The following is a 14,365-nucleotide window of genomic DNA, read 5'->3' as shown; positions in this document are numbered from 1 at the left end:
GTCTTTTCTGTGGCTTTGGGCCCCCAGATGCCCCAGGCGCCCCTGACTGTACATCAGTGCGCCCCTTAGGGTACTATTACACCTAGCAATTTTCCGACGACTAACTGATTGACGATAAACGATCTAAACGACCGCTAAGGCAAACGACCCGAAATCGTTCGCCCAAGTACACGAAACAATGATCGTTATTTATGATCATTCTTGCAGTCGTTTAGTCGTCGCTATTACGTACGTTTCAGCTGTGAATTCTTATTCCACTGAACGATGTGCGAACGATGAGCAAACGATAAAAATAGGTCCGGATCCTATTAAACGATTTAACGATTTTTCGAACGATAATCGTTCCATGTAATACCTCCCTTACTGTGCATGACTGCTCCCTGACCAATCTGATCCCTTCTCTCCCCGCACAGTGATCCACGACCATCCAACCAGCGGATCAACAAACACGTCAACAACGACACCAACCTGCGGATTCAGAACCTCACAATCCTGGTGCGACACATCAAGACCTACTATCAGGTACGGGGACCGCTACACAGACACACAGGAAACCCTCAGTGTGTTTAACCCTCCGCATGCCGCTGCCGGTGTGTTTAACCCTCCGGGTGCCAGCAGGTTAGAAGCATGTGACCTGCTGATCTTGCCCTATAGAGCACGGGGCGTCTATTCAGATACCATACAGTAATTCCACAAGTTATGAAACAGACAAATGTGTTTCACAAATGTATGTATCACAAACGTATTAATCAATTTTGTAACTACAACTCCCATCATTCCCTCTCTGACCTCCTTCAGCTGTCAATGCATGTTGGGTGTTGTAATTATGAAATGGCTGTAGAGCCACCAGTTGGGGTATACACTGTATATACCACAGCTCTATAGTTTGGGCATTGGATAGCCCACTGCGGTGCATTGATTGTGAGCTCTGTGGGTCACGACCTAATGTGATTCTAGGATTCTATTGATTGTGGAGCCGCTCCATTCATCCCTCCTGTCTTCTGCCATAACTGGTCTGGGTGGTCTGAGGTCTGGAGTGAAAGAATTGAGACCAAGTATTCACAGGAAATCTTGTGTCTTGTTATATCGTGTAAGACCAGATATTACTGCATCCTGCACAGGATACAGGTGTGTGATCTAGAACCTTGTGGCACATAATACAGGTGTGTGATCTAGTACCTCGTGGCACAGGATACAGGTGTGTGTGATCTAGAACCTTGTGGCACATAATACAGATGTGTGATCTAGTACATTGTGGCACAGGATACAGGTGTGTGTGATCTAGTACCTCGTGGCACAGAATACAGGTGTGTGTGATCTAGTACCTCGTGGCACAGAATACAGGTGTGTGTGATCTAGTACCTCGTGGCACAGGATACAGGTGTGTGTGATCTAGTACCTCGTGGCACAGGATACAGGTGTGTGTGATCTAGTACCTCGTGGCACAGGATACAGGTGTGTGTGATCTAGTACCTCGTGGCACAGGATACAGGTGTGTGTTATCTAGTACCTTGTGGCACAGGATACAGGTGTGTGTGATCTAGTACCTCGTGGCACAGAATACAGGTGTGTGTGATCTAGTACCTCGTGGCACAGGATACAGGTGTGTGTGATCTAGTACCTCGTGGCACAGGATACAGGTGTGTGTGATCTAGTACCTCGTGGCACAGGATACAGGTGTGTGTGATCTAGTACCTCGTGGCACATAATACAGATGTGTGATCTAGTACCTCGTGGCACAGGATACAGGTGTGTGTGATATCTAGTACCTCGTGGCACAGATTACAGGTGTGTGTGATCTAGGACCTCGGGGCACAGGATACAGGTGTGTGTGATCTAGTACCTCGTGGCACAGATTACAGGTGTGTGTGATCTAGGACCTCGTGGCACAGGATACAGGTGTGTGTGATCTAGTACCTCGTGGCACAGGATACAGGTGTGTGTGATCTAGTACCTCGTGGCACAGGATACAGGTGTGTGTGATATCTAGTACCTCGTGGCACAGATTACAGGTGTGTGTGATATCTAGTACCTCGTGGCACAGAATACAGGTGTGTGTGATCTAGTACCTCGTGGCACATGATACAGATGTGTGATCTAGGACCTCGTGGCACAGGATACAGGTGTGTGTGATATCTAGTACCTCATGGCACAGGATACAGGTGTGTGTGATCTAGTACCTCGTGGCACAGATTACAGGTGTGTGTGATCTAGGACCTCGTGGCACAGGATACAGGTGTGTGTGATCTAGTACCTTGTGGCACAGGATACAGTTGTGTGTGATCTAGTACCTTGTGGCACAGGATACAGGTGTGTGTGATCTAGTATCTTGTGGCACCAGATAGTTTTGTTTCTATATTCTGTGATCTGTGGTGTGAGTTTGTCAGTGTTTTACAGATCACACTCTGGTTCCGTTCACACGTTTCGTGTGGACCCGCTAGTAGTGCGCTTGTGGTTGGCAGCAGCTGCAGTGTCGTGACTGTGTACTCACAGAATTGACTATTTCCATATTGTTAATGGTTATTTTGTCAGAAAGCAATAACAGGAACATCAGCCGCTTCCTGCCCTGCGGCCAGGATCATTGTATATTCGGGGGCTCCGGTGTGTTGGGCCGCAGGGTGTTATTTGGCTGTGATGTCGCACAATGGTGGCTGCGTATAGACAGGTTAACACGTACCCCGATGTGTCCGCTGTTTGTTGTGCCCCAGGAAGGAAGGGGACCTATAAGCGGAAAATTCCATCTTGTTTGGTTGGTAACATGGCGTCCTACTGGCATGTGTGTGTGTCACAAATATCATCACTGCTCCTGATGATGTGGCTGTATGACCTCCCTACAAGGCCCGGGCATGCTCCTGATGAGGTGTCTGTATGACCTCCCTTCAAGGCCCGGGCATGCTCCTGATGAGGCGGCTCTATGACCTCCCTACAAGGCCCGGGCATGCTCCTGATGAGGTGTCTGTATGACCTCCCTACAAGGCCCGGGCATGCTCCTGATGGGGTGGCTGTATGACCTCCCGTTAAGGCCTGGGCATGCTCCTGATGAGGTGGCTCTATGACCTCCCTACAAGGCCCGGGCATGCTCCTGATGAGGTGGCCGTATGACCTCCCTACAAGGCCCAGTCATGCTCCTGATTAGGTGTATGACCTCCCTACAAGGTCCAGGCATGCTCCTGATGAGGCGGCTCTATGACCTCCCTACAAGGCCCGGGCATGCTCCTGATGAGGCGGCTCTATGACCTCCCTACAAGGCCCGGGCATGCTCCTGATGAGGCGGCTCTATGACCTCCCTACAAGGCCCGGGCATGCTCCTGATGAGGTGTCTGTATGACCTCCCTACAAGGCCCGGGCATGCTCCTGATGAGTTGGCCGATGGTCTCCTGAGGGATCTCCTCCCAGATCTGGACTAAAGCAGCCGCCAACTCCCAGACAGTCTGTGCTGCAACGTGACGTTGGTGGAGGAGACACGATGTCCCTGATGTGCTCATTGGGATTCAGGTCTGGGGAACGGGCGGCCTGTCCATAGCTTCACTGCCTCCATTTTGTAGGAACTGCTGCCACACTCCAGCCACATGAGGTCTAGCATTGTCCTGCATTAAGAGGAACCCAACCGCACCAGCATATGGTCTCACTAGGGCTCTGAGGGTCTCGCTACCTAATGGCAGTCAGGCTATCTCTGGCAGCACATGAAGGGCTGTGCCGCCCGCCAAAGAGATACCACCCCCCACACCATTACTGACCCCCTGCCAGACCACTCATGCTGAAGGACGTTGCAGGCAGCAGATCGCTCTCCACAGTGTCTGTCACATGTGCTCAGTGTGAACCTGCTCTCATCTGTAAGGAGCACAGGGGGCGCCAGTGGTGAATCTGCCAATCCTGGTGTTCTCTGGTAAATGCCAAGTGTCCTGCACAGTGTTGGTCTGTGAGCACAACCCCCATCTGTGGACGTCGGGCCCTCATACCGTCCTCATGGAGCCGGTTTCTAACCGTTTGTGCAGACACATGCATATTTGTGGCTGCTGGAGGACATTGTGCAGGGCTCTGGCAGTGCTCCTCCTGGTCCTCCTTGCACAGAGGCGGAGGTAGCGGTCCTGCTACTGGGTTGTTGCCTCCTACGGCCTCCTCCTTGTCTCCTGGTGTACTGGCCTGTCTCCTGGTAGCCTCTAGCATCCACCACGTCTCCTGGTGTACTGGCCTGTCTCCTGGTAGCCTCTAGCATCCACCACGTCTCCTGGTGTACTGGCCTGTCTCCTGGTAGCCTCCATCCTTTGGACACTACGGCCTCCTCCACGTCTCCTGGTAGCCTCCAGCCTCTGGACACTACGGCCTCCTCCACGTCTCCTTGTGTACTGGCCTGTCTCCTGGTAGCCTCCAGCCTCTGGACACTACGCTGACAGGCACAGCAAACCTTCTTGCCACAGCTCACATTGATGTGCCATCCTGGATGAGCTGCACTACCTGAGCCACTTGTGTGGGGTGTAGAGTCCGTCTCATGATACCACGAGTGTGAAAGTTCCAGCAACATTCAAAAGTGACCAAAACATCATCAGAAAGCCTAGGTAGTGAGAAGTGGTGTGTGCTCCCCACCTGCAGGACCCTCCGTTATTGAGGGGGTCTGGTGATTGCAGGTGACAGTGAGTGTCAGTCAGTGCTGCTATGTGCACAGTCTGATGTCACAGAAGTTTGATTGACTTGCAGTTATATTGTGTTGTATAAGTGTTCTCTTTATTTTTTTGAGCAGTGTTGACACAGCCACAGGGTGAGATGAACGCATCTGCTATGGACTGATCTGCACCAATTGTATCTTGTAGCCGCCACCATTTTAAATTTCCATTGTTTCCATTGGTCGTTCTCCACTACCACGGCCGCCGCCATCCCCGGGTGATGACAGAAGCTTCTTGTCCTGTTTACCTGCTGACAATGATAAGTGATGGAGGCCGATGATGTATCAATAATTCTTTTCAGAGCGGAGAACAGCGACAATTATGTAGTAACATTGCGGTTTGTAGGTAAACGGAGAGAACAAAGCCACAGTCCAACGTCTCCGGCCGATATGTTGGCGCAGTCACGCTCAGCTTGTGTGTTCTATCTTGTCCCATCTGGAACCTTCTCACCTGTAACAATAACCCGGTAGGATGTATACAGCAGCGGATTGTTTATTATTGATGTCGTCATGGTGATAAGCTGATCCTTACTATTCTATTATCTGCTCCTCGTTCTATGTACTGCAGCATCTGCTATACAGTCTGTTACTCTCTGGTATCAGCCATCTGTGGGTGACTGTAGAACAGGTATATACAGTCTATTACTCTCTGGTATCAGCCATGTCAGGCTGGGGGGGGGGGAGGTGACTGTAGGACAGGTATATACAAACTAATACTCTCTGGTATCAGCCATGTCAGGCGGGGGGAGGTGACTGTAGGACAGGTATATACAATCTATTACTCAGCATTGGTGGCTCCAGGGCAGAGAACAATGGGTGTGGTGGGGGTGGGAGGCAGTCGGCCCCTCTGGTGGTGTCTGGGTCCTGGGGGGCAATGTAATTGGGATTATTTGGTTTCTTACAATGAAGGCCTCCATCTTGGTTAGTTTCCTGTGTGTGTGGCCCTTTAAGTGCAGCTCTGTGCATCTTCTCTTTCAGTCAGGACATGTTCAGACGGCGCCCTGGAGATTCATCGCTCCTCCTCCTCTTCATTGTAGTAAACACTGTGGGGTCCCTGGAGACCCTTTCTCTGCTCGGTCCCCGGGAGGGGGGATGTCAGAGCTGCCAGATCACTATTAACCATGGTATATATTAAGGGAGGGGTGTGCGCAGGTGGAGTGGACTTTATTGCCCTGGTAATTCTCCCTCCATAGGGATTGTGTGTAACAGGTTACACTACAGCCCCCTCCACCTGTAGTGATAACTACCAGCCTTTGTCTATGGGGCTGGGTGGTCCTCTGGGTATCAGGAGGCAGTCGGCAGTGTAAAGAATGGGGGTCTTCACCCTGGTTGTCATGTGTAGATCCCTGGTGCCCCTGGCTGTGGTTTCCAGGTCTCCACCATGTGCAGTAATGGTGTGATGGAGATTCCTGCCTCGGGGGGGCCTCTCTTTGTCTTTGGTCGATGGGATTAGCCGTCAGGGCATTCAGCTTGGCCCCCGCATGTTACACATGACCGGTTCCCCCTCAGCTGGTGGAGCAGCATGTGGTGCAGACGCGCTGGGTTTGTCACAATGACATTGGTTTCTGCACATTGTGCATCCATGATCCATCATATGGAGGAGATCATGACGTGTATATACGGCTGTGTTCACATGTGTGGTTAGATTCCTATCACAGACACAAGTCCGGGGGCCGGCTGTGGGTCTGGAGACCCGAGCCACAATTGTTTGTTTCCCCTTACCTCGTATCTACATACCGCGGCCTGGGCAATGCGGCTTTGTGGAGTTTCCCCCTGGTAGCCACCTTAGCTTACTCTCCGGCTTACTTACCAGCTTACTCCATGGTGCCCCGGGCTCTGGATTCTGATCATGTGATCATGGCCTTAGGCCTCAGTAACACTTCTGGATTTTGGCTCCATTAAAGTTTCTTTTGCTTTCTTCTGTACAGATCGGCACAGTTCTGTGTGGTCCGTAGATGGTGGCGCTCCGTGTATCTTGTCTAATCCTGGATAACAGGTCGCAGGCTTTATAGTAAAATCTAAATAAAGAAAAAAAGGAACAAATCTGGATTAAAATGGTAGAACATGGCGTCCGCCTGTCCGTCACTGCTGACACCCGGCGTCCGCCTGTCCGTCACTCCTGACACCCGGCGTCCGCCTGTCCGTCACTGCTGACACTCGGCGTCCGCCTGTCCGTCACTGTTGACACCCGGCGTCCGCCTGTCCGTCACTGTTGACACCCGGCGTCCGCCTGTCCGTCACTGTTGACACCCGGCGTCCGCCTGTCCGTCACTGTTGACACCCGGCGTCCGCCTGTCCGTCACTGCTGACACCCACCGCCTCCTCCCCGCGGGGATCACCAGCCACTTCTCGCCCTTCGCTGATCCGTTGCCTAGAAGGAAGGAATTCTGGGATTCTGAATACTCAGCAAATCCCGGGGAGGTGACTTCCCTCGTGTTTCCTCTCTGGCGACTCGTTTCACCAGGGGTCAGTGCGGAAGATTTAGATTATGGGGAATCCCATCTAACATGAGGGGCCGTGTGTTATACCTGGTTTGTTCCTTCCCCACATTGAGGGGCGGGGGTCTCCATAGTAAGAATGCCCCCCCCATATTATATATATATATATATATATATATATATATATATATAATATATATATATATATATATACCCCTACCTCCCCCCCCAGGATTCCACCTGTTGCTGCTCATAACTGGGAGATTTTACCCACTAATGAGATGATAATTTGTCCCTTCATATTGGAGGAGGCCGGGGCCACAAGGGTTAAGGCTATAATCACTCTGGCTCAGCCAGGCAGCGGCCCCCGGGGGCCATCTATTATTAATATTGATCTCTCTTTGCTGATGACTTGTGTGCAGTCATTAGGGAGGTGTACTCGGCGCTGTGCGCTCTATGGCCTGTGGTCAGCGTTGCCAGGGAGCGCACATTCATACTGGAGGACCCGGGGTGGCTGGTCCTGTAAACAATGGGCGTCCTCATTCCTCTCCGTGTTAGCCTCGTAATTACACGTGATTAGTGGGCGGGGCCTGTGAGCCGCCGTCTCCGCAGATTAGGGGTCCCTATAGAAACCGCTGAGCACTGTACACACCGGCTGACGCCACCGCCGCACATTAGTCTCCTGTGTAAATTCCTGCTGGATTGTTTAGTCTGTGACTTAAACAACATGCTGGACATTGCCTGGATGCTTGGAGTTGTTGTCCGGCTGCTGAATAAATATTTGGTGCTGTGACGTCCTGATGGGAGTCGTCTCACTCTGACACGACTGCCGCAAAGGGTTACACAGCATTATATATATAATATGTGTGTGTGTGTACTCTCCAGCTGTTGCTAAACTACAACTCCCAGCATGCCCTGACAACCAAAGCATGATGGGAGTTGTAGTCCAGCTGGTAAGCAACAAGTCTAAGAGCGGTTATAAACATTGTGAATGTGATACTGTCTGACTTATCCACTTTGTCATGTGTGATACTCTGCTTTTCCTTTGTATCTAAACTTATATAATATCTGCTGAGCCAGTGTATCTAAGCCAATCATGTGTGATACTGTTTGCCGAGCTGCTGTATCTAAGCCTATAATGTGGGATGCTGTCTACTAATCTTCTATAATATCTGCTGAGCCAGTGTATCTAAGCCGTATGACTGAGTGGATCTTCTGATCTTCTGCATCTACCTCCATCTTATACTGATCTGTGGTATCTAAGCCTATCGTGTGATACTGTCTGCTGAGCCGCTGTATCTCATCTTCTATAATATCTGCTGAGGCAGTGTATCTAAGCCATTGCTGTGTGATACTGTCTGGCCTTGCTCCTCCCTGTCTCTCGTGCTTACATTGTTGTCCCTGTCGCCGTCTCCCCTGACACCGCTGCTGCTTTGGGTTGAGGACGGGGGGAGCTGGTTAATCTTTCATGAGTCTTGGTGATGGCTGCCGCCAGGTGACAGCTGCCCCTGCAACAGATGGTGCAAGAGACAGGCGGACCTGGGGGTGCAGCTGCCATGTGTCAGCCCTCATCAGGGTGCGGGGGCGGCAGGTATCAGGAGGTCTGTGGAGCCTAGAGCTGAAATAAGGACACTGTCACTTTAAAAACACCTACGATTTGACTTCACCGTGTGAATAAGCCCTAACAATGCCAGTCCTGGTGATTGCCGCCCGGTTATAGTTGGTGGTGGTGAACTTGGCGGCATAGACCACTGTGACCCGGTAGATTCTCCATTCAGTGATCCAGGAAAGCTGGGTGATATCTGACACTTGAGGGTCTTATCGAGGCCATAGTGGTTGTCACCCAGCTCCCCCTCTAAGGAATGGCCGATTATAAAGTTTCCTCACGCCCCATTATCTTGTGTCCAGTGATTATAGGATATAACGTTACATTGTTATTATAATAGACAGAACGGGACTGCGGGTGACGGTGCCCGGATTTCCTTCTCATTCATCATTCTATCAGGCTGCGGGGTCATTGGGGACAGGGGCGGCCGATACCGGGGGTGGGGGGCAAATAACTGACCAGACCAGTCACCCACATGATATGATGCATCTATGACCTGTGTGTTTTATAATCTATAATCCTCTGTGCTGCTGTGGGGGTTGAGAGCTCCTCTGTGCTGCTGTGGGGAGGGTCGGAGCTCCTCTGTGCTGCTGTGGGGGGCACACCCCTCTCCTGTGCTGCCTAGGGAGGGTCGGAGTTCCTCTGTGCTGCTGTGGGGGGCACACCCCTCTCCTGTGCTGCTAGGCGGTCTCCTCCTGAAGTCCTCTGCGCTGCTGGGAGAACCTGTTCCCTTTGGCAGGCCATAGATGATTGTGGATTACAATGAGACTTACAATGTAGTAACCTTAAACAAATGTCTTTCAGGCTGCAGTTTGTCACCCGGAGCTGCTGCCCCTTTGTGCTGTCCTGGCATCAGTCCTGGTGGCAGAGGGTTCCGGTTAACCCTTTGTGTCAGGAGACCTGTGCTCTTTCTGAATCCTGTGCGCAGGACTATACAGACATGGCAGTGTTCTTCCATCAACAGCGCCCCCCCTGTCCTCAGGTTGTGGGTGGTACTGCAGCTCAGCACCAGTTATGCCCAGGTGTAGCGATGTTTTGGAGGAGAGCAGCCATGATGTGGAGACGTTGTATATGTGAGGCTGTGTCCTCCTCCGCCTCCTGTTGACTCTACCTATTATTCAGGCCGATGAACGCTCGGATTGTTTGCTCTGTGATTTATAATCCCAGTTAACTCTTTGCTGCCTGTTGTCCTGTAAGCGGATGTGTTTGCTGTATACACACTGCACTCACAATTCATTAGTCGGATTACTCCGTATACTCCTGAGCGTCTCTTACAGGGATTATCGGCACAAAATCTGACAAATCCAAGTATTGATTTATTCTTATTTCCTTCCAAGAAATCGAAGGTTGGGATCATCCCTTTTCTTAGTCAGTCGTTCCCATGTGTACTGGGCACAGCCGGTCCCGTATACCCATATACTGGGTGCAGCCGGTCCTGTATACTGGACACAGCTGGTCCCGTGTATTGGGCACAGCCGGTCCTTTATACCCATATACTGGGCGCAGCCGGTCCCATGTGGTCCCCTGAACTGGAGCAGCCAGTCCCATGTGGTCCCGTATGCTGGGCGCAGCTGGTCCCATGTGGTCCCGTATAGTGGGCGCAGCTGGTCCCATGTGGTCCCGTATGCTGGGCGCAGCTGGTCCCATGTGGTCCCGTATAGTGGGCGCAGCTGGTCCCATGTGGTCCCGTATAGTGGGCGCAGCTGGTCCCATGTGGTCCCGTATACTGGGCGCAGCTGGTCCCATGTGGTCCCGTATACTGGGCGCAGCTGGTCCCATGTGGTCCCGTATACTGGGCGCAGCTGGTCCCATGTGGTCCAGTATACTGGGCACAGCTGGTCCCATGTGGTCCAATATACTGGGCGCTGCCAGTCCCGTGTACTGGGCGCAGCCGGTCCCATGTGGTCCCCTGTACTGGAGCAGCCGGTCCCGTATGCTGGGCGCAGCCGGTCCCATATACTGGGCGCAGCTGGTCCCGTACTGGGTGCCGCCAGTCCCGTGTACTGGGCGCAGCCGTTCCCATGTGTTCCCATATTCTGGGCGCAGCCGATCCCATGTGGTCCAGTATACTGGGCGCTGCCAGTCCCGTGTACTGGGCGCAGCCGGTCCCATGTGGTCCCCTGTACTGGAGCAGCCGGTCCCATATGCTGGGCGCCGCCGCTCCCATGTGGTCCCATATACTGGGCGCAGCCGGTCCCATGTGGTCCCGTATACTGGGCGCCGCCAGTCCCGTGTACTGGGCGCAGCCGGTAGCATGTGGTCCCATATTCTGGGCGCAGCCGGTCCCATGTGGTCCAGTATACTGGGCGCTGCCAGTCCCGTATACTGGGCACAGCCGGTCCCATGTTGTCCCGTATTCTGGGCGCAGCAGGTCCCATGTGGTCCAGTATACTGGGAGCTGCCAGTCCCGTGTACTGGGCACAGCCGATCCCATGTGGTCTCGTGTACTGGGCGCCACCTGTCCGTATTTGCAGAGGGATCCGTGATCCTTCCCACAGTACGTTTTTTTTTTTTTTTTTTCAACGTGCACCCAGCTTTCCCAGGAACCAGAGCAGTTTACCCTTTAGGACTCTGGGAAAGCCAGTTGGCCGCTGTATGGAGTCGCCGTGTTCTCTCTTTATGGACTTTGGGCGCTCAATATCTTTTGTTTATTTTAGGAGGATTGTCTTAAAAAAAAAAAACATAATGTTGTAAAACTGGTTCCTGCCATCACTGAAGGCGACAATGACTCTGCCGTGAGTCATGTGACTGCAGTGTAAAACATGGGGCCCCTTATCAACAGCTGGGGGCCCCAACTCCTACTGCAGTATTGAAGCCGCCCAGCTCTGCTACCTCAGTGTCAGTAATGTGAATATCCGGAGGCCGATAGTCCGGCACATATCTGTCCAGTAATCTGGAGGCTGATAGCCCGGCACATATCTGTCCAGTAATCTGGAGGCTGATAGCCCGGCACATATCTGTCCAGTAATCTGGAGGCTGATAGCCCGGCACATATCTGTCCAGTGGTCCGGAGGCCGATAGTCCGGCACATATCTGTCCAGTAATCTGGAGGCTGATAGCCCGGCACATATCTGTCCAGTAATCTGGAGGCTGATAGCCCGGCACATATCTGTCCAGTGGTCCGGAGGCCGATAGTCCGGCACATATCTGTCCAGTAATCTGGAGGCCGATAGTCCGGCACATATCTGTCCAGTAATCTGGAGGCCGATAGTCCGGCACATATCTGTCCAGTAGTCTGGAGACCGATAACCCGGCATATATCTGTCCAGTAGTCTGGAGGTTTATACTCCGGCACATATCTGTCCAGTAATCTGGAGGCTGATAGTCCCGCACACATCTGTCCAGTAGTCTGGAGGCTGATAACCCGGCATATATAGTTACATAGTTACATAGTTAATACGGTTGAAAAAAGACACATGTCCAGTAATCTGGAGGTTTATACTCCGGCACATATCTGTCCAGTAATCCGGAGGCCGATAGTCCGGCACATATCTGTCCAGTAGTCTGGAGACCGATAACCCGGCATATATCTGTCCAGTAATCTGGAGGTTTATACTCCGGCACATATCTGTCCAGTAATCCGGAGGCTGATAGTCTGGCACATAAAGGTTAACTCCCTACAACTCTCATTGTGTGTGTGCAGCACGTTTGGCTGTCGGGGCATGCTGGGAGTTGTAGTTTAAGAGTCAGATGTTGTTACTCTGGTCTACATGATACATACTGCACAGCGGTGGATATGATGGTTGCCAGATAAACAAACATTTCAGATTATTGGACAGTGATAGATAGAATTTGTGTAGGAGAGAAGTGAAGATGTATGTTGGACAATAACTGCAGCCAAGTTTTAAAAATAGATAAATAAATAATAAAAAAAATTATATATATATATATATATATATATATATATATATATATATATATATATATATATATATATATATTATATAAAAAAAAAATTTTTTCTGCTTTTAGTATTAGATGGAGGCTGGATTGGTTGCTATGGGTGTGTTGGGGCCGCTGCAGGTTTGGGGCCCCCGGGCAGTGAATGGGTTAATGTGCGGGGGATGAGCTCATGCTGGTTTTGTTCCTTAGCGTTTATTTAGTGCTTTCTCTCTCTTTCTTTCTCTGCCGCTGCTTTTTTTGTTTGGGCTTTTCTATTCAGGCGTCTCCATTGGCTGTGACTAATTCCTTCAGAGGTAGTGGGGGCCGGAGTGTAGGACTCCAGTGACGTGTGCCCCCACTGGTCAGACCACACTGCTGGTTCTAGAGCTGACATTCAGTCACCTGGTGGCCTAGAAATACCGCCAGACACCCCCTCCTCTAGGATAGGGAACCTACAGCTCTTGCAGAACTACAATTCCCATCATGCCATCCTTGCCATACTGCCATATTGTAATGCAGTCTCACATCTATGAGGTTGTATATCCACAGAAGTTTAGATTCCCTTTTGTTGTAGTTTTTCAAAAAATGATGAAAATTGGTTAAAAACTGCACCATAAAAATATCCTGAACGCTCCCTAATAGAGCTGCGTGTATCCGGCCCAGGTGACTGCTGGGACGCTCTCGGGCCCAGTAACAACAGGGAAAGCATTTAGAAGAGTTACTGTAACCAAACCAGGCTGCTCTATCAAAGTCTTGTAAAATGACAGATAAATTTTGTTGTTTTCCAGGAGGTTCTGCAGCAGCTGATCGTGATGACTCTGCCCAATGTCCTGCTGATTGGTAAAGACCCTCTGACAGGTTTGTGATCAGATCCGTATACTCCTAGGCAGAAGTGCCGCCATCTTGTATACATGAATGCTGATGTGTTTGTATTTTGTCCAGGGAGAAGCATGGAGGAGCTGAAGAAGATTCTGCTGCTGATGCTGGGCTGCGCTGTGCAGGTGAGTGGCCATAGACGGACGGCCTTCCAGGCAGTGTTGTCAGCGCCCCGGCTGTATCACTGCAGTGTTAATGGGTTGCTGTGTATGATGATGAGAGGAGACGTTGGCGGATTAGAATCGACGTGTTCCAGCAGAGCGGGTCTGTAGCCTCCAGAGCCAGGAAAATCCGCACTGACAAGGTCAATAATTATCTGACAGTATGGCGGCTTTACCTCACCGCAGCGTGTTCCTTCCTGTCACCTGCCCCAAATCCACCGCCTCCAGCGGCGCCAAATTACAGATCATGTCATTACCGCTTCATTGTATCTGTTCCTAAGAAAGCTGGGTGACAACCTCTGAGCCATCTCTGCTAGTTGTTACCCATTCATATGAGAGCAGGTCACTACTCGGGGCCACGGGAAAGCTGGGTGACAACCTCTGGGAGGGGTTACATCACTAGCACGTATTAGCCGCTCAGGAGTCTGGAAAGTTGACATCCATGTTTCTGTTCTCTCCAGTGTGACAGGAAGGAGGAGTATATAGAGAAGATCAAGCAGCTGAATATCGAGACGCAGGAAGGAATCGTATCGCACATCCAGGAGGTAACGTTCGCTGCCGCCCTGAATTATTCATTGTGGAGGAGCTTATGTTATCGGGTCGTCCTGGAGACAGGACGGTGATGGCAGATGGTGGCCGCTGCTCACATGACCTGCAGGAACCCATAATAAATCTATCCCACTACCCATTATATGTTATATAGTACACTGTGCAGACAGTGGTGGTATATGAGCTGGACCGT

General features: G+C 51.2%; 1 protein-coding gene and 1 long non-coding RNA gene across 3 annotated transcripts in view; one reads left to right on the top strand and one right to left on the bottom strand.

Moving 5' to 3' along the window:
- The window catches only part of CCDC88C (coiled-coil domain containing 88C), a 51,444-nt gene that overhangs the window by 11,369 nt on the left and 25,710 nt on the right, over positions 1-14,365 (top strand). For both annotated transcript variants that reach the window (XM_069950723.1, XM_069950722.1), the window contains exons 3-6: positions 414-522; positions 13,375-13,444; positions 13,529-13,587; positions 14,085-14,168. In XM_069950723.1, coding sequence (XP_069806824.1) covers positions 414-522; positions 13,375-13,444; positions 13,529-13,587; positions 14,085-14,168 — 322 coding nt within the window. The remainder of the gene's footprint in view (positions 1-413; positions 523-13,374; positions 13,445-13,528; positions 13,588-14,084; positions 14,169-14,365) is intronic.
- LOC138771183 (uncharacterized) lies at positions 4,739-7,652 on the bottom strand. The gene is made up of 3 exons (XR_011359557.1): positions 7,588-7,652; positions 6,471-6,678; positions 4,739-5,111 (listed from the first exon to the last, which is right to left on the bottom strand). It is a non-coding gene; the product is annotated as an uncharacterized lncRNA (long non-coding RNA).

The sequence above is a fragment of the Dendropsophus ebraccatus genome, chromosome 13 (assembly GCF_027789765.1).
Source record: "Dendropsophus ebraccatus isolate aDenEbr1 chromosome 13, aDenEbr1.pat, whole genome shotgun sequence".
Taxonomy (NCBI): Eukaryota; Metazoa; Chordata; class Amphibia; order Anura; family Hylidae; genus Dendropsophus; species Dendropsophus ebraccatus.
The sequence above is the reverse complement of the archived record's forward strand: the minus strand, read 5'-3'. Positions and strand labels throughout refer to the sequence as shown.